The sequence below is a fragment of the Canis lupus genome, chromosome 32 (assembly GCF_011100685.1).
Source record: "Canis lupus familiaris isolate Mischka breed German Shepherd chromosome 32, alternate assembly UU_Cfam_GSD_1.0, whole genome shotgun sequence".
In the NCBI taxonomy this organism is placed as follows: domain Eukaryota; kingdom Metazoa; phylum Chordata; class Mammalia; order Carnivora; family Canidae; genus Canis; species Canis lupus.
The window spans coordinates 23,117,106-23,135,672 of NC_049253.1; the positions used below are offsets into that span (position 1 = coordinate 23,117,106).

At 43.3% G+C, this 18,567-nt stretch overlaps 1 protein-coding gene and 1 long non-coding RNA gene across 4 annotated transcripts; both read right to left on the bottom strand.

Moving 5' to 3' along the window:
- Positions 1-1,700: 1,700 nt before the first annotated feature.
- On the bottom strand, positions 1,701-4,012 carry ATOH1 (atonal bHLH transcription factor 1). Its single transcript, XM_038581740.1, has one exon. The coding sequence runs from the start codon at positions 3,794-3,796 to the stop codon at positions 2,726-2,728; it is 1,071 nt and encodes a 356-aa protein (XP_038437668.1). The 5' UTR covers positions 3,797-4,012; the 3' UTR covers positions 1,701-2,725.
- Positions 4,013-7,158: 3,146 nt separating this feature from the next.
- LOC111093647 lies at positions 7,159-15,631 on the bottom strand. 3 transcript variants are annotated; one of them, XR_005382544.1, is made up of 4 exons: positions 15,497-15,631; positions 12,672-12,804; positions 8,267-8,395; positions 7,159-7,216 (listed from the first exon to the last, which is right to left on the bottom strand). It is a non-coding gene; the product is annotated as an uncharacterized LOC111093647 (long non-coding RNA). The 3 variants fall into 3 exon arrangements; XR_005382545.1 differs by lacking the exon at positions 7,159-7,216 and adding an exon at positions 7,691-7,748; XR_005382546.1 differs by lacking the exons at positions 7,159-7,216; positions 8,267-8,395 and adding an exon at positions 10,903-11,930.
- Positions 15,632-18,567: the final 2,936 nt, after the last annotated feature.

The following is an 18,567-nucleotide window of genomic DNA, read 5'->3' on the forward strand; positions in this document are numbered from 1 at the left end:
AGAATCACAGTTTAATTTTTTTCAGTCCTGCCCTTATCCTACTCAGATCTGTAACAGGTAAAAGAATCCTAGGTCATCTTCTCTCTCTCCCTCCACACATGTACACAAATAATGATGAAAATATGTGGGTGCTCATCCTGCAAAGTTGCTGTGTGTCCATGCCTGTTGAGTTTACTCACTGAAAGCAAAATGGAAATGTGTTAGAAGCAATCGCTTGATTTATTCAGCAGCCTGAAGATTCCTGATGTTTATCGTGAGCGCGGCAAACTCAGTGGTGCAAAAGGTTATCTAAGGGACAGGTGCATTGTTTCTGCCCCTGGAAAGCGTCAGGAGCTACCGCTCACCCTTCAGAGCTGGCGGAGTCTCTTGGCTTCCCTCGAGCTCGGACTTCAGCTGAAAGCCACGGAAACCCAGGTGGTCAAGTCCAGAGCTGGTTCCAGGGTTCCCTATCGGTTCCCCAGCGAGACCAGAACTGCGCTCCTTGGCGCACGACTGTCCTGCAAACGTAGTTTGTGGCGCTCTCCTCTTTTCAAGGTGCTGGGCGGCTGGGGGGTGGGGGGTGGCCGGGGAGGATGATGCCGGAACGATTAAATTAACCTTCCCTGGCTCTCCCCTTGCCTGCCCACCCCTGCTTTCTTGTTCTCACAATTTGTTATCCTAATGAAGACACAAAATATAAAAGATTTGGCTTAAAATCAACTTCTCAAATTCAGCGATGTTTATCCAGTGGAACGTCGCCCAATCTTTTAGTTTAACAAATGGTTCTACTCTCACGTTTACCGAATACATTTTTAAAACTCCTCCTTTTACCGTCTCCGCACGCACACTATAGTCGCTTAAAAAAAAACCAAAAAACAAAAAACAAAAAACAACAACTTTGAACCTGACACCCAGAATAATCTTTTCCTCCGTGCGGACCCTGAGGTGAGAATGGGTGCACTGTTTAGTTTCTGCAGCTGACTCAAAAATAGAAACATTTTCTACTAAGGAACTAATTCAGAAAGACAAAATAAAAGCAAACGTTATCTTCTATAGTGGAATAAGTAGACTTGTTTGGCGGAGGAAAGACTGAACGTCAACAATTTCCTAGGATAACTGCAGGCTTCTAATTTTTGAACCAAGGAACCCCATCCCCTTTCTCCTTAAGTTTTTCCCATTGTTCTCTTTTCCATTCCTGCCTTCAACTTACCCCCATCCACTACCACTAGGGAAGGGAAGAGAGGGAGGGAGGAAAGGAGAGAGAGAGAGATTGAGAGAGGGAGAGAGAGAGAGAGAGAGAAACTGAGAAAGCTCGGGCTGTGTGTTTTTGATGGATGGCAAAAACCTTCAACTTGGCTAAAGTTTTTATGAAGTGGAAATGGGTAACCTTGGTAAAGATCACTACTCCTGGTGAGATCTTAGGAGACATGAAACACGTGCCTCCCTCTTGTAGAGGTTGTTGGGGCCAGGTGTGAGGAAGACGGAAAAGATCCTGGCTATTGAAGTGGCAAAAATGGTTGCAAATTTTTGGGGAAATTTTACCTAACGACTTATTTACGGACTTGATAACTGGTACTGCCTGAAACTACAATGTTTAATGACAGAATTTTTCTTCAAAACTCTTAGATTCGCAATTAACTAGGAGACTGAGCTCAAGTCTTCAGCATCCTTTCGAAATTGTTTTTAATGCTTATATCAGAACGGAATAAGTGACAAATAAAAGTTATTTCCACGTTTATTTTTATCATTTGCAAAAGAAAATACATAAAACAATGGCAGTTGGCTTTGCTAAATTAAAATAAAATGATCTCGAGTAGAAAAAACGTAAAAAAAAAAAACCGAATCAAGGTAAGTAGAAATGGTAGCAAACAATCAATAATAAATAAGTTTCCTAACATTAACAAAGCAAAATAAAATTGACCAAATGCTTTTGACACTACTGGATTTTTTTTTTTAATTTTAATTTTTAAACAAACATTTGCAAAGAGCTTAAGGATCATAAGTGGCCTTGTTTAAAACAACAACAACAACAACAACAACAACAACAACAACACAAAAACTGGTCTGCAATTGGCAGCTGAGTTTGTCCTGGAGCCGCAGCAGTAGCGGCTGATAAAGTGCGTGCGCCAAGTTTCCTAGAAGACGCCAACATCATCGCGATCCGATATACATACTGGGTATGTTTATACAATATATAAACCTAAGAGTCCTCTGTTTTCTAACGTTCCATCGTCAAAGGTTATTCACTTTGGAGCCATTCACTTTGCGTTTCATGATACATTTTTGAGAAAATCCTTCGGAATACTAACTCTCCCACACGTGAGTGCGCGCAACACACAGGGATGAATGCCCAGGGCATAAAATAAATTAAAACACAAACCAGCGACTGAGAAGAAAATGCGACATCTTAGCAGCGTATTGGCAGCAGGGAACTAGAAGGATGATGCATATTTGGGTACATATAATCATTCCTCATCTACCTACGGGGAGGGGGGGGGGAGGTGGGAGGAAAGAACACAACTTTAACAGCAAGTTTTCATCAATATGGACCACAGGAAGTTCGGGACAGCGGCGGCTTTTGCAAACCATCAAATATAGCTGCCATGTGAAGCCAAGTCGTTGCTAAACAACGACAATCGCAGAGCAAAAATGAAAAGGGTGCGGGGATCTTTAACCGCGGGGCTTCCCGCGCACTGGGCAAGGGCGATTTCGTTTCTGTCTCAGTTTTCAGGTTTCTGTCACCTTCCTAACTTGCCTCATCTGAGTCACTGTAATGGGAATGGGGGGAAAACTCCCCGTCGCTTCTGTGGGACCGGGGCGAAGTTTTGCTACTTTCTTCCTGCCCCGGCTGCAGGATGCCCCCGGGCAGGGAAGGCGACAGGTTCTTTTGCGCCATCATCGCCGTCAGGGCGCTGTCCTCGAAAGTCGGGAAGTGCAGAGCGTCCAGCTGCACCGCGTATCCTCCCGCGGGGGCCGGGGCCGAGAAGCGAGTCCGGCAACCTCCGGGCGCCGAGGGCCGCTGGCCCCCTCCCGAGGCCGGCTGGGCTCCCGCTGCGCTCGCCGTGCCCGCGCCGCCTTCGTAGGGGGCGGCGGCGCGAAGGTGGTGGTGGTCGCTCTTGCAGGATGCGGGCGGCGGCGGCGGCTGCTCCCCGCCGCTGGGCGTTTGCAGCAGCTCGGACAGGGCGTTGATGTAGATCTGGGCCATCTGCAGGGTCTCGTATTTGGACAGCTTCTTGTCGTTGTTGAAGGACGGGATAACGTTGCGCAGCTGGTCGAAGGCGTGGTTCAGCCCGTGCATCCTGCGTCGCTCCCTGGCGTTGGCCGCCAGCCGCCTCTGCTTCTGCACCCCGTTCACCTGTTTGCTGGAAGGGGCGCGCTGGCGGCTGCAGCCCAGCTCGTCTACTCCCACCCCGCCTTTCAGCTTACACAGCTGTTCCCGCACTTTCACTGGTCCCGGACTCTTGCTGCTGCCGCCGCCGCCGCCGCCGCCGCCGCCGCTCCTCCTCACCAGCTCCCCCCGGCCGTCCGCCTCCTCCCGGGGCGCCGCAGCCTCAGAGACACCCAGCTCGGGGGAATGCAGCAAGTACTGGGCGGCGCGTGCCGTGCAGATGCCCTGCAAAGTAGGAGCCAGCCAGGCGCGTGGGTCGGTGCCGTCCAGGAGGGACAGCTCGGCCGGGTAGACGGGATGCTCTCTCGTCTGCAGGGTCGCAGGTGGCGGCGGCGGCGGCGGCGGCAGGTGGTGAGGCTGGGGATGGCGATGGTGGTCCCCCAACTCCTTCACTTCAGCCCACTCCTCTGCGTGCAGCAGGCGGGACATTGCACTTCGGAGGCTCGGAGGCGCAGGGTCGGAGGAGGGACTGGCAAACCAGCTCAACTACAACAAAAACCCTTCCTGGGTCTCTACTGCAATGTCTTGGTTTTTTTTTTTTTTTTTTTTTTTTTTCCTCCTCGACCCTCCCCCACCCACACGGAGATCACACACACCAGGTCGCGTGCAACGAAGCTTCTCCGGTTGCTGAAGGCGCTGCGCCCCTTTAAAAAGCGGCACGCGCCAGTGTGTCTCCCCCCCCCACCCCCCGCTCCCCTCCCAGCCCCCTCCTCGCGCCGGTCGCGTGTCTGCTCAGCCAATGGAGGGCGCCGGCAGGCGCGTGCGAGCAGCCAATCAAAGAGTTTTTACACCCGGAGAAAAGTTCCTGCGTACAGAAGGCTGAAGCGCCCGCTCAGTGGTCCGCCCCCCCCACCCCGCCCATTCTTCTATCCCTTTTAAGTTAGTCAAATTCATATGTTAATTGCAGGTTGTAATTCGACTCCGCAGTTGCGCCCGCGCGCGGGCGGCGGGGGTGCGTGAGCCGATGCGGATGCGGATGCGGATGAGGATGCGGATGCGGATGCGGAGCGCTCTCCCCGCGGGAGGCTGAGCGCGGCCGGCGGCGCCGGGGCTGCCCGGGCGCTGCGCGCGGGGACGAGCCCGCCCGCCCGTGGCTGCCCGCGCGCGAGGATCGCAGCTCCCGCCGCTTGTGCCCGAACGTCTCAAAGCTCTCCTGTGTGTACGCCTGTGAATATAAAGCTTTCAGGATGCACGTTCATAGATCACAAGTGATTGCATAGATACATAGTTGCTGAGACCCACTATTTACACTGCATGTTAGAATTAAAAACTAAAAAAACAAAAAAACAAAAAAAAACCGAACTGTCTCAGGATACGTTTCTGAATTTTCATCTCTGGCCCCAGATCGACACTATGTAACCTAGTAAAGTCGTGGTACGGGGATAGGACGCACTAACTTCGATCCCGCAGTCTTCTCGGGGCCCCCTTTCCAGCACCCCGGCCAACTAGGACTGGAATCTGTAGGAGACTCTGCTGAGCGGATGTAGGACACGCATATTTTACAGCTTCAACACCCACGGGAGGACTCCTTACGGGGTGCGGAGTCGTGGGGTGGTGCCCAAAGAAACAGGAAAGGCGCCTGCGTTCCCTGCAGGTCTGAACCTTTCCAAGGTGCAGAACCTCAGAGTTACCTTCCCCTTCCGCTTCAGGAGCCCTGGGTTTATTTAATGGGGCGCGCTGCTTCTCCGGCAAACACCCAGGAACACCACAGCCTAACCCACTCCACGCCGCCCTCCGTTGAGTTCGGGGTGCTCTCCCCAGCACCCCGTATTCCCACCCCCCACCCCCAGCCCCACCATCCCGGCCGCCAGCCCGAGAGCCGAACCCCGGGAGGTCCCGGGCGAAGCGGGGACGCCCTCGCTCAGGTGAGCTGCTTCCTCCCGGCCCTGAGCCCAGGCCTCTTGAATTCACAACAAAAACCAATCAGAAGCGCCCTGGCCCGGGAACGCCCCGGCCTGGGTCCCACAGGGCCGCACCTCGGGGCGCTTTCCCCCCGCCCCGCATTGGCCTTGGGGCGCAGCAGTGGGACGCAGCCAGCGGGTGCTGGTGCTGGTGCTGGTGCTGCTCTCTGCTTCTGCGGGGAAGGGAGCTTCGTCCTCTCGAAAAGATGGTGAAAAGGAAAGCTAGCAGAGAGAGCTCCGGGAACCTGGATTTGCAGGGCACCGGAATGACTGAAAGTTGTTCTTGCTAGTATTCGCGGGGACTTGATCTAACCTGCTACTTAGAACTCCCTGGGCAGGGGCGCCCTGGGTGGTTCAGGGGTGCAGTGTCTGCCTTGGGCTCAGGTCGTGATCCGGGGGTCCTGGGATTGAGTCCTGCATCAGGCTCGCCTCAGGGAGCCTGTTTCTCCCTCTCCCTGAGTCTCTGCCCCTTTTTGTATATCTCTTGAATATATAAATAAAATCTTTAAAAAAAAAACCCTGTGGGTGTCAAATTACAACTTTCAGAAAAATGATGAACCATCTTCTGTCTAGGTACGGCAGTGTAAGCGGCCAGAGTCGGGCAGTATCAGTTGTTTGTATTGCATTTTATTCCTAACAGTTCCCAACTGTATCAGCTGAAAGTTACTCCTTCCACATTAGGTCACTACCAAATATGTAGGATGCCCCCATTTTCCTTGGGCTTGCATTCATCCAGACGGTTTGTTTATACTTTAGATTTGACTGCGTAACTGCCAAATACTCATTTTCCTTTGAGCTTAAACAGTTTTATGGGCTGTAGCCAAATATTTGTCAGATACATCGAATATTGATCCTAATTTGCTAGCTTTATATATGATTATTAGCATTATCACTTCTTTGGTGCAAGACTCAATTTTTAAGTGGGTAAATTAGAGTAGCCCAATAATGTGAGGGGCAGTAAGATTTTTTTTAATAGGTTGTAGTGAAATACATGCTTTTGCATTTAGAGTATACAGGAAGTTATTTTCTTTGCCTTCCCTTCCCTCCCCTTCTCTTCCATAGGTGGGGCTGAGGAAGCTAGGCTTCTGAGCTGGGGAAGGGGACACAGGGCCCAGTGCTGCAGGGTTAGAGCCTGAATAGTGTGAGCAGGGTGCCCCTGCAGAGGGTTTGTGGCATATGATGTCAATCATCAAGTTAGGCAACTGTCTGTAGGGGCTGGATGGTGGTGCAGCCCCAGAATTTAGGGTTTGTTTGAGCAGAGGGAGGAGAGCTTCTATGTGCTTGGACTGCTGGATCAGTGACATAAGGAAGGATTAACGAAAAAAAGTAAATATTTGGGGACAGAGTAAGGTTTCTCACTGTCATAGAAAGGAGTTACAAATATAGAAATGGAAAAAGCTGTAGTGTTGGATTCAAATTGGAAATTCTGCTATAAATATATTGTTTTCAATATGTATAGATGAAATAGAGATAAGCAGATACAAATCTGGGGTATGTGTGTACCTATATATATTCTCTTGTTCCTTTCATTCTCAAGGCCTGGGATCAGAATGAGCATATCTAGTTCTCAGACTTTAATTTTTAAATAAAATTGTCCACTAAAAAGAACTGGCGTTCTTGAGGAAATGGACTGATTCCAAGAACGGGGCAGAAAAGATACAAGATAAACATAAAACATCTTGCATCAGAAATAAGGAAATGTGATGGAGACATGTCAAGGACCAAAGAAGCCTGCTTGAAGAGGCTTCTACAGACAAAACATAGGACAATTTGAGCATCAAAATATGTAATGATAGGGATCCCTGGGTGGTGCAGCAGTTTGGCGCCTGCCTTTGGCCCAGGGTGCGATCCTGGAGACCCGGGATCGAATCCCACGGCGTGCTCCCGGTGCATGGAGCCTGCTTCTCCCTCTGCCTGTGTCTCTGCCTCTCTCTCTCTCTCTCTGTGACTATCATAAATAAATAAAAATTTAAAAAAAATATGTAATGATAGTAATAGATTACTACTACAACAGAATATAACTACTAATAGAATGAATAATTGCATTGAAAGTTTGATGAATACTTAGTCACAAAATATGTGTTGATTACAAATGAAAGAAGATGGACTCTACTGCCATGGAGAACTATGGGAGACACCAACTTTATCATGTGATCAAAGTTAATACCACCAGCAATGGGATAAACCAAAGTTACAAAGTGCCATTTGTTATGATGTAGAAAACTCAGCATTGCTTCCAGGATATTCCTACCAAAGATGCATACCCCAAATCCAATCAAGAGAGAACATGATGAGGCACTTTCGTGGCTCAGTTGGTTGACCTCTCGACTCTTGATTTTGGATCAGATCACAATCTTGGGGTTCTGGGATTGAGCCTTCAGACGGCTCCTTGCTCATCAGGGGAGTCTGCTTAAAGATTTCCTCCCTCTGCTTCTGTCCTCCTCCTCCACTCTCTCTCTCTCTCAAATAAAAAAACAGATCTTTAAAAAAAAAAAAGAAGAGAGAGAACATTGAGCCAACCCAAACTGAGAGAACTTCTAGAAAATAACCTGCCTTGGGGCACCTGGGTGGTTGAGTGTCTCTGCTTTTGGCTCAGGTTGTGATCCCGGGATCCTGGGTTCTTCTCTGGAATTAGTAATCCATCTCAATCCAAGCATCATACCATAATGTGTTGAGGCCTATGCTTTAAGTTAAGTCATGCTCTGTCTAGCCACAGCACAGTGTTTATCTAATGGGTTTAAAAAGTCTTAGGCTTTAATGACTATTCCATTCACAAGAACTCAAAGAATATTTCTCTAGAGGTGCCAAAAATTGAATATAAACTTCAAAGTATTCTCTTACAGGTTATTTAAAATACAAATTTCCTAATCATGATGAATTCTCCTATGCAGTGTTCTGATCAGGTTACAACCATTAAAAAAAAAAAAAAAGAAAAGAAACAAACACCACCCCCCTCCCCATGCAAATGGATTGTTTTTACCATTGGTTGTAGCCTTACCTTAATAATTGGCAATTATGGGAAAGAATTGGGCATTTATCCAGTAATTCTGATATGAATGGTATTTCAGAGTAATCAGATAGTCTTATTTTGGTTCATCAGGAAAATTTCTTTTCAGAATACTTCCATCTAATAAAGTAGAAAAAAATAGAACATTTTTAAAAATCAATTATTAGAAACTCCTAATAAAAATTTCTATTTAGGCAGTCATTAACAATGAAGGAACAATTAGATCAAAGCTTGGGGAATTTTACAACAAAGGGGTTCATCTGTCAACATGAACCCTAGTCATCAGTCTTAGTAGCATTGTTTAGAGTAGAAGACACTGATATTATGTGTTTCTCAGTTTTCCATGAATTATGAAGTACACAGACTCCTATGAAGTACTGTTTAAAAAAGAAAAAAAAAAGAATCTGACTTTAATTAAGGCTTCAAGATAGCCTTCTGTTTACAGGAAATATGGGGGCTACCATATCAAGTAAATTATATCACAAGAATGCAAAAAGCCAAACCCACATCATTTAACATTCTACAGAACAAATGTTCAGTTTCAACAAGTGTGTGACATGAAGAAAGAAGGAGGGCGGTGAAGAATTACTCTCGATTAAGATAGTCTTATGATACAGTACTAAAAGCAATGTGTGGACCTTGTTTGGATTCAGATTCAATAGTAAAGGGACTTTTTAAAAAGACAGTTGATAAAACATGCATTTGATCTCAGTATTACGTGATACCATTGAGTTATTGTTATTTTTCTCCAGTTACAACAAAGGCAATGTAGTTATCTAAGAGGCTCTCTATGCCTCAGAGCCACACATAGATGCATGTGGGGGTGAAATAGCATGAGGTCTATGATTTCCTTCAAAGTATTTCATCATAATATCAACAATATGAAAAAGAAATAGTGAAGCGAATGTAGAAAAATCTTAATAACTGCTAGATATGGGTGATGTAAAGATTAGACCATTAGCTCTATTTGCCCATGAAAATTTTTACAGTAAGGACTTTTTAAAAAGCCAGTGGCTTCTCACTGTCTAGTACATATCACCTACATAGCCTAGCTCTGCTTTAAAATCCCAGTTATCTAGTCCTAACCTATGTTTCTAAACTGAGATTTCATTTTTCCTTATGCAGAATGTTTCTTGAAATGTATCTTAAAGATCATCTACCTGCATGAGAATCACTTGGGATATTTTTTAAAAAGGTAGAATATATACCAAATATATTTGGTATATATGGGACCCTATCCCATATACCAAATCAGCTTTATCAAGGGAGCCCAGGACTTGTAAATAGATAAACACTTCAAGGGATTCTTAGACATGTCCTACGTTAAGGACTATTTTTCTAGAAGTTTTCCTGTGTTCTATTCAGCTACTTTATATTTCTGGGAACTTGTATTGTAATTCCTGTCACCATAATACAATAATCCCACAACACCTATCATTCAATTCTACTTACTAAAGTGTAATCTAAGACTCAAAGTCTAGATCAAATGCCACCTCCTCTAGGAATTCTTCCCATGTCATCTCTAGGACCATCATTTGTCCTTTAGCAAGTAGGTGAAAGTGTGGTGTCTTTGGGTCACTTCACTAGTAGCTTGTTGGAGAAATTCAAAATTGCATTCATTTATAAATGCCTCAACTTACCTAAGGGTCATTGGCCACCAGGAACTGTCAACTCCTTCACAGTTTTACAGTATTACTTATCTATTGCTGCATAATAAATTCTCCAAAACTTAGTGGTTTAAACAACAGACATTTATTATATCACAGTCTGTGGGTAAGAGATTCTGGTGCTTGCTGCTTAGCTGAGTGGTTCTGGGTCAGGGTCTTTCATGAAGCTTTAGCCAAGATATCAGCTCAGGCTGTAATCTCTGAAGGTTTGACTGGGACTGGAAGATCTACCTCCCAGTTGTTTCATTCACATGGCTGGAAAGTTAGCCGTGGCAGGTGGCCTGTTTCTCCACATGTGGATTTCTCCATGGGGGTGTTTGAGTGTCCTCTGACATATGAGCAACCTGCTTATGCCAGAGAAAGTGACTCAAGGGCGAGAGATGCAAGCTGTACTATGTTTTAGATCTACATTCCAAAGCATGCATGTCATTTCTACCATATTCTAGTTATTAAAGGTGAGTTACTAAGTGAAGACCACACTTAATGAGAGAGCAATTAAGCCCTGAATGGAAGGAGAATCAGAGAACTTGTGAACCTACGTTAAAAACTACCACATTCCTTTGTTTCATGTTAATTTCTTTGTTTCCTTTTGCAGGATGTAATTCCTCTTTATTGAACTAAGAGTGGGGAGATATTTTGGTAAAGTGAGAAAAATGCAGCAGAATGATCTGGAAGTTATATATGAAGGTTAGAGTAACTGAACCAATTCAGCAAATTACAAGTGAAGAGAAATTTCAGACTTTCTGTGGCAATTTCAAATGGCACATATTTTTAAGATTGTATTTGTGACCATTTACAATGTGACAATGTTGACTGTTGTCAACCGTTTAGACTGTCCACAGAAACCATATTATGACAGGTAATTTGCATTGTATTTCATTTTCTTACTTTTTTGTGAGATCTCTTTTTCTTTCAGTCATATTTGTGAATTTGTTTTTAATTTATATGAGTATATCCTGAGCGTTGCTTTATGCTGATTATTGGTATGGTTAGGGACAGTGGCATGCTGGTAAATGTGTAACAACTGAAAAAAATGCATGCATATATACCTATATAAGTTTATTGTAAATTTTATTGTAAAATTTATTGACATAAAGAATGTGGAACCCACTGTTTGTACATAATAATAAAATATTCAATATTCTTTGTTGTAAATTCTCTACAGCTGCTGATTCTCAGAGAATGCTTTCACTGATTTGTGCTTTTTGTGTATCCATAATTAACCAGTGGTTGCATTTGATGAAAAAATAGATTGCCCACAAGAATGTTGATTAATATTTTTCAATTGCTACTAGTGAATAAGATGAAAGTAAAACAACAATGAGCATGTGTGTTGAAACATTCAAGAGTTAATGATGTGAACAACTTCTTTGTTGAATAGGACAATTTTCCAATATTGTAAGAATATGCACAGATTTTTTTGTATTATTCATAATATAACGGCTACAGACACTGACAAATTCTTAAGTTTAATATGCATTATTAGCATTTCAATATCACTTTCTTAAGCCTAGATAATTAATAAAACAATAAAGAAAGCCTTGATTTGGGCATTTACTGATTTCTGTTGGTGCAAATACTCCTGTTGCTAAGTCAAATGGACATTTTCTTTGGCCATATGTTAAATGATTTCCTCTTCAACTCTCAACACAGTCAAAAACATTTTTTTTTCAAAATTTTCTTTTCTCTTGGTTTGGGGACACCATATTCTTCTCCTTTGTTTCTCCCTACAGTTCAGGTTGTTCTTTCTTAATTTCTTTCAGGGAGGTTATCTTCCCTATTGGGCTTGGTACTATGCTGTCATTTCCCCTTATTCTCCATTACCATCTACATGCCAATCAATAGTAAGGTCTTCTCTCAAGTCCAGCTCTTTTTCAGAGGTTTTCATTGCTCTTAAAGTAGGCACAAACATCAACAACCAGCATTCGTTTGGGGGATCGGAGAGTGTCTACCAAGGAAGTTAGATCTGAAGGTGGAATAGGAGGCAGCTAAGGAAGGCAAGTGGACACACAGTTATTATAACAGCAACAGCTAAAAAGGATTCTTGAACAGAGTCTCCAAGTGCTGCTCTCTGGCCCCTCCCTATCTCTTCTGCTTCTCTCATCCCAGTCCCAATCCCATATGGTGCTCTAGGCTCATAGTTCTTTTCTCTGCTCATAGGTGTCAAACATTTTCCCATGTCTGCCTTTACATACGTCGTCTGCAATGCTCTTCCTTTCCTGGCACATTTTTGTGTGGCTACTTCCTATATCCTGTTTTCAGGTGTGACACCTCCCTCCCCCCCCCCCCCCAAATTCCCTGTTTTACAATCCTGTGGTACTTATTATTTGTTCCCTTTAGTATTGCAAATCATCATCAGATGATTATTTATGTGACTGTTTATTTTCTGTTTATCTCTCCTCTGTCACCCTCCTCTCCTGCTGGTGAGGCTATTCTGCTAAAGGGCCCATTGTACAAGTACTAGGGAAACTGAGGAGGGAAGCTGGCTGATTTCCAGTGGATGAATCCCTTTTACCCCCTGGTTGTTCAGTGCCCCCTCGGTGGTAGATGGTCTATGGTGAGCTTTGGTATGGGAAATAAAGATCTGGACATTTTGTGTTCACTCCACCTCATCCATCTCCATGATGTTTCCTCATATCCCCTTGCCTCCGGTCTTCCAATCTTACTCCCTACAGACTCCTGATTAACCAGACACTGCCCAGGAATCTACATGTATTCTTGCCACATACCATTTCGTTCATCACAGAAGGCTGGTGGTCAAGTGAACCGCACAAGATTTCCTCTTCATACAATCTTCCAGAGCCTTCTCTGAGATTGGCTGTAGTGCAACAGTGGCCTATTGTCAGCTTTCAAACTTATCACCTTATCCATGATAAAAAAAACAAAACAAAAAACTTCTCAGTATTTCCTTCTCCGTAAGCCATTACTTTTCTGTTAGCTCACTAATGGCGAGGCATTGGTGTAAAGTAATGTAAGGGTCTGGGACACATGTTTATATAACTTACTTATACTCTCTGGATCTGATTGGGTCTGATCCAGAATGTACCATCTCCACAATATGTTAGATTGCTATGTGAATACTCTCCCTCCCACTCCACTTATGACTTGATGTGATATCCAGCTCAAGGTGAGTAGCTCCAGTTGTATAGTCACTTAATCACTTAATCAATCCCTTGGTTGAGAGTCTAGTCTCTGCTAAGACCCAGTAACATGCTGGAATCTGCTTTTATGGTAAATAGTTCTCTGCTACAGATGGCATAGCCTGTGTCAAGCCTTAGGGGTCTGTGCTGGGACTCTTCTATTTGGACTTACAAAAGACTAAATGGCAACAATATGTTCCACAAATATCTCTAGCACCATGGGATCTGCTGTACCATATGATCTAAGGGACAAGAATGCTCATTCCACCGCCTAAATCTGCTACAAAGCCCTACTCAAAACTAGTTGCTGCATGAGTCAACTGATAAGTCAGAGCTGTATTTCTAAATATGGCACGTACTTTCTCCTAAATCCAAAGAGGTCTATCTGTCATTATACTTTTCTTAGTGGCAAAAGGTGCAAGGAATAATATAATTCTAAAATCATCACTAGTTTAGAAGGATCTTATGTATTTGTAGGGCCTATCTCTCACCCCCTTGGGCTACATATGCCTCACAAGGGCATTTTCTATAAAGCCATTGTCTGCTTTCCAGGTCCAATTAAAAATATGTCATCTGTAGAAGGATCACTATGATGTTCTGCAAGAGGTCCAAATAACTGAGGTTCCTTTATCACTAGAATATTAATACTATTGTTGGTTAAGATCTTGAATGTACCATTGTTCATTCCAAGTGAACGTAAACTGCTTCTAATCATCCTTCCTGGTATATCCAACGGATCAATAATTACAGAATAAGTGCATAAGTAGCAGCTGAGATCGGAACTACCACTTGGTTAGGATCACAGTAGCCCACACTCATCTGCCACGATCCATCTGATTTCTGCAAGTGTCAGGCCGATAGATGGAGACAGCTCCTCTTCCATCCTTCGCATGATACTAAATCTCTGTACTTCTATTCAGTATGTCCATTTTCTTGATTTACTATCTTGGAGGGGTGCATTTTCAGAGACTTTCACTTGGCTTCTTTTGCCACCATGGCTTTTAATCCAAGGTTTAGAGTGCAGATGTGAGCTTTCTGACAGCTGCCAATCATATTCATCTAACCTATGCCCTTAGGGACTTAAAAATGACCACAGCACTTGTACCCACTGCACTCTTGTTGGACAAAGTTGGGCAGGATTCCATTTGTCACCTGGACTTCCTATGCTCTCACTGTAATATGATATCTATGATAGCGTTTTGGTTCTCCTGGTATCAGTGTCACCTCACAACCTGTATCCAACAGAACCTTCAATATTCTGTGTATTTTTCTTTCCCAGGTATAGCTAGTTTGGGTCCATTTGCAAAAGGATTGGAGGAGTCCCTAGGGGAATTGAATATCCCTTTCCATGGAGTGGCTCAAACTTGCACAAGTGTAGAAACCAGGAAAAGATTAGTGAATTGTTTCTGATGCCTAATATCAAACTTCAGCCTACCTACTTTTGATCTTCTCTATTTATGTAGATCAAACACTACTCTTGTTAGCTCCCTGTATTCATTTCCTTTTGCTATTATAACAAATGTTTTGGTCAGGGTTATCCATGGAAGCAGAGTTGATAGGTGAGTTTATATATATACATTTATGTATTTTAAGGAATTGGCTCATGAGAGTGTGGGGGCTGGCAAATGTGAACTCTGTAGAGCAGGCTAGCAGCCTGTAATTCAGGCAGGAATTAATACTGCAGGCTTGGGGCAAGCAGTGCTTTTTCTATGGGAAGCCTCAATTCCTGCTCTCCAGGCCTCCAACTAACTGGTTGAGGCCTACCTACATTGTTGAGGGTAATCTCTTTTACTTGAAGTATTTGAAACTGTAGGTATTAACCACATCTATGAAATACCTTCACAGCAGCACCTAGATTAGCATTTAATTGAATAACTGGGTTCTATAGCTTAGCCAAGTCAATATGTAAAACTAACCATCACAACAAATTTCTACAAACACAATGGCTTTAAACCACATAAGTATATACCTTAGTGTTGCAGGATTAAAGGTTTGAAATCAGTTTCACTGGGCCCAAATCAAGGTGTCAGTAAGGCCATGTTCTTTCTTGAGACTCTAAGGGAGAATGTGCTTTCTTGCCTTTTCCAACTTCTAGAGGCTACCTGCACATCTTGACTCATGGCTCTTTTCTCCATCTTCAAGGCCAGCAGCATAGCCTCTTTAAATCTCTCTGGCCTCTGTTTCTGTGGTCACATCCCCATCTCTGACCCTGCCTCCTGCCTCCTTTACCTTATAAATATTCTTGTGATTATACTGGGCACACACAGATAATGCAGGATGATTGCCCCATCTCAAGATTCTTAATCACATTGCAAGTCTCTTTTACTACGTAAGGTAACATATTCACAGGTTCCAGGAGATTGGGATGTGGATGTCTTTGGGGGTGGGTTTATTCAGCTTACCACATTACCCACCTATTGTGCCCTCTAGAAGCACTGAGGTCTATTAGCTATTGCCACAGATCTCTGTCAGGGTCCCAGCATTCCCATTCTGGCTTTACTTTCTGATGTAGTAATTGCATTCACCATGCCTCTGACATTTAAGTGATACCACCTGGCTTCTGGAATAATAATTCTAGAATCCTATCATTCCGTTTACACTGATGAGCTCATTCCATGGCAACTTTCCCAACGATACATCTGACTTCAAAAGTCACTGAATTTTCTCAACCATGCCAGTGTCCTCATGCCAGCGCTTTCCTTTTTGATTGGGTGAAGAGTTTCTTTTGGGCTCTGCTGGGAAACATAGTCAGCCAATGGATTCTCTAGTCTTAAGCATTAAATATTCAGGTATATACTCCTCTAAAACTGGTATAGCTGTTCTGGCATTTCTACCTTATTTACTATAGGTCAGTGCTTCTCTCGAGTTTAAGAAACCTATTCTCGCATAATATTTGGACTTCTAGAACATTAAATCCTGTTAAATACTTCCTCTAGGTATTGCAGTACTTTTGATGAATATTTCCTTTGCATCCAAAAAAGAAAAGCACTTCCCGAAGCGGGCCATACTGGAACTTGACCCTAGATTTATGCCTATAAACTATTAGAAAGGTGGGCCAAATCTGGGATAAAGGCAAAGATTGTCATGTGAGGCATCTTGGCATAGTACCTTTGCCAGGGCTGTGTAGTGAGCCTTCTCTGCAGTTCTGCTACTCTCCCAATCAGGCCTGATTTCCAGCCCGTACTGCCCTCTGGCTGCAGTTAAAGTGGGTGTCATAGACGTTTTCTGGATTTTATGTTGTGTTGTGTTCTGAGTTGGTTGGCAGATTTGATCCCACCATTTTCTTTCAGTGGCACAATTATGGTACTTCATAATGACCTACCATAGCTGCAGTCTTTCATGACAACCACTGCTGCCATATCTCTCAAACGGTGGAGATACAGCATAAGCCTTATTTATCCCCTTCCTCCCGCATGCTGTCCTAATTCAGGATTGAAGAGACTCTTCATAATAGTGACCTTATAGCATGACAGGGGCTATCACAACCCACTGGTCTCTGTTACTATCTGGTCGGTGAGTGATCCAATTCCAGAAATCCATCTCAGGTTATACTTCCTGGGCCATTTCCAGTGTGAATTATTTTAGTTCAGGTTCTTCCAGAAGTAGATTTTTAGACAAGGATTCAGGATGTGGTGTAATGAGTATTTGTTTCTCAATTATTTGTTAAATTGTACCTGACAATTTAGTAGGAGTGCATTTCATATTGTTGATGGTGTACATGTTATATTTCTCAATTATTTAAAAAAAATCTCTCCTTGTACTATGTGAAAAAAAAATTCCAGATGGATTAAAAGTTAAGTACAAAAATATGAAGACACATCTGAAGATTACAAAAGTAAGTGTTTTACTGATGTCAAGCTAAGTAGGGGTTTTCAATGCATAAAACACTGAGAGATGTAATAATCCAACAATTAATTAAATAATTTAAAATTAATAATGCTTTTTAATAATTAAGGAGTTTCACAAACTGTGGTACATAAAAATTAAAAGAACCCTTTCCATGTACAAAAATCATAAAAAGTTAAAAGTAAACGACAACTGGAAAAATATTTGCAACAAATTTTACACACAGTAAGTTAACAGACACAATAGAAAGAGGAACTATTAAAATCGGTAAGAAAATGACTAGTTCCTGATAGAAAAATAGCTAAAAGATAAGAGCCAGTAATTCATGAAGGAGCAGTAGAAATGGTCCATAAAGATGAAAAACCTATTCAACCAGGAAATGCAAATTAAAACAATAAGAAAGTTTCAGTTAATTATTTCTGATTGAACACACAGTTGCCCTCCTCAAACATCAATGCGACAAGAAAAAGGACACAAAAGGCATAAACCCACAGAACAAAGAGACTAACTGAAGAGACCATAACAAATGAAAGATGTCAACAGATTTTTACAAAATGGAAATGATGGACAAGTGATCATTGACTTAGCAGAACTGAGAAGGCCTGCCCCTTAGTTTTCAGGGAAAGCCAAGAAGAGATGCACTGCTGCTGGCTTCCCCGGGTATGTCTGAAGGCAGTGATGAGGGAAGGGTCCACGGAGCAGAGACCGCCACCTATTGCTGCTACTGGTGTGTCTGCAACTTGCAGCAGCGCTGCATTTCTAAGGCTCCTTTGCTGCTACCTCCTAACATTCTAAATTGAACCCTTGCCCCTTGTAGAGGAGTAAATACTGATGATCCCTTCACTTACTGTCATGGAAACTTCCAAAATATTTTCATCTGTACTATTGTCAATTGGGACAGTGCTTGGATCTGTTTTAAAGCTCTTCAGAACTCCTGCACACCCACAGGAGAAGGCTGCGGTACTCTCGGCACCCCTGGAATATAGCTCAGAATGCCTCTTGAAGTGGAAGCTTCTGAGTAATGAGTTCTGATCATCAATTCAATTTAGGATAATGTAATAACAGTTCCCCAGGATCTTTTTTTGGGGGGGGGAAAGCTTTCCTGAATTTATTCAATGCGTATACATTGAGTACTCTCTGTGTACGACACAACAAAAAATGTAAAGATATGGCTCTTGGAAAAACCTGCAACAGCTTCTGAATTTTCTTTGGCTGCAGACTGAGTTCCTTCGTGTGGTCTGGAAGACTGCCTAGCTTGGAGAATACCCATCTTTATAACTCCTTCCCCTCTTACCTTTGTTTTGGGGCTCCAGTTCTTGGACCTGCTGCCAGTTCTCAGCCATTGGAGTTTCAGTCATCAGATGAACTTTCTCTCACTGAAGAATCACTGCTGTTCCCAGTCTGAGATGTTCTCTACTCCCTACATCCCTCTCTAAACTTCCACTCCTTGTTCTTACTTTAGCTTGAGGTTTTTATTTCTTCCAGTAAGCCTTTGGAACTAGGTCAGGGTTCTTTGTCATACACTCTTATGGTGTCTTATTCCTTTCCTTAGAAATTTAACCTCAGTTGGTAATTACACATTCACTCCTTGGTATGATTATTTATTTAATATCATTCTCCGACCCAGAGTGTGACCTCT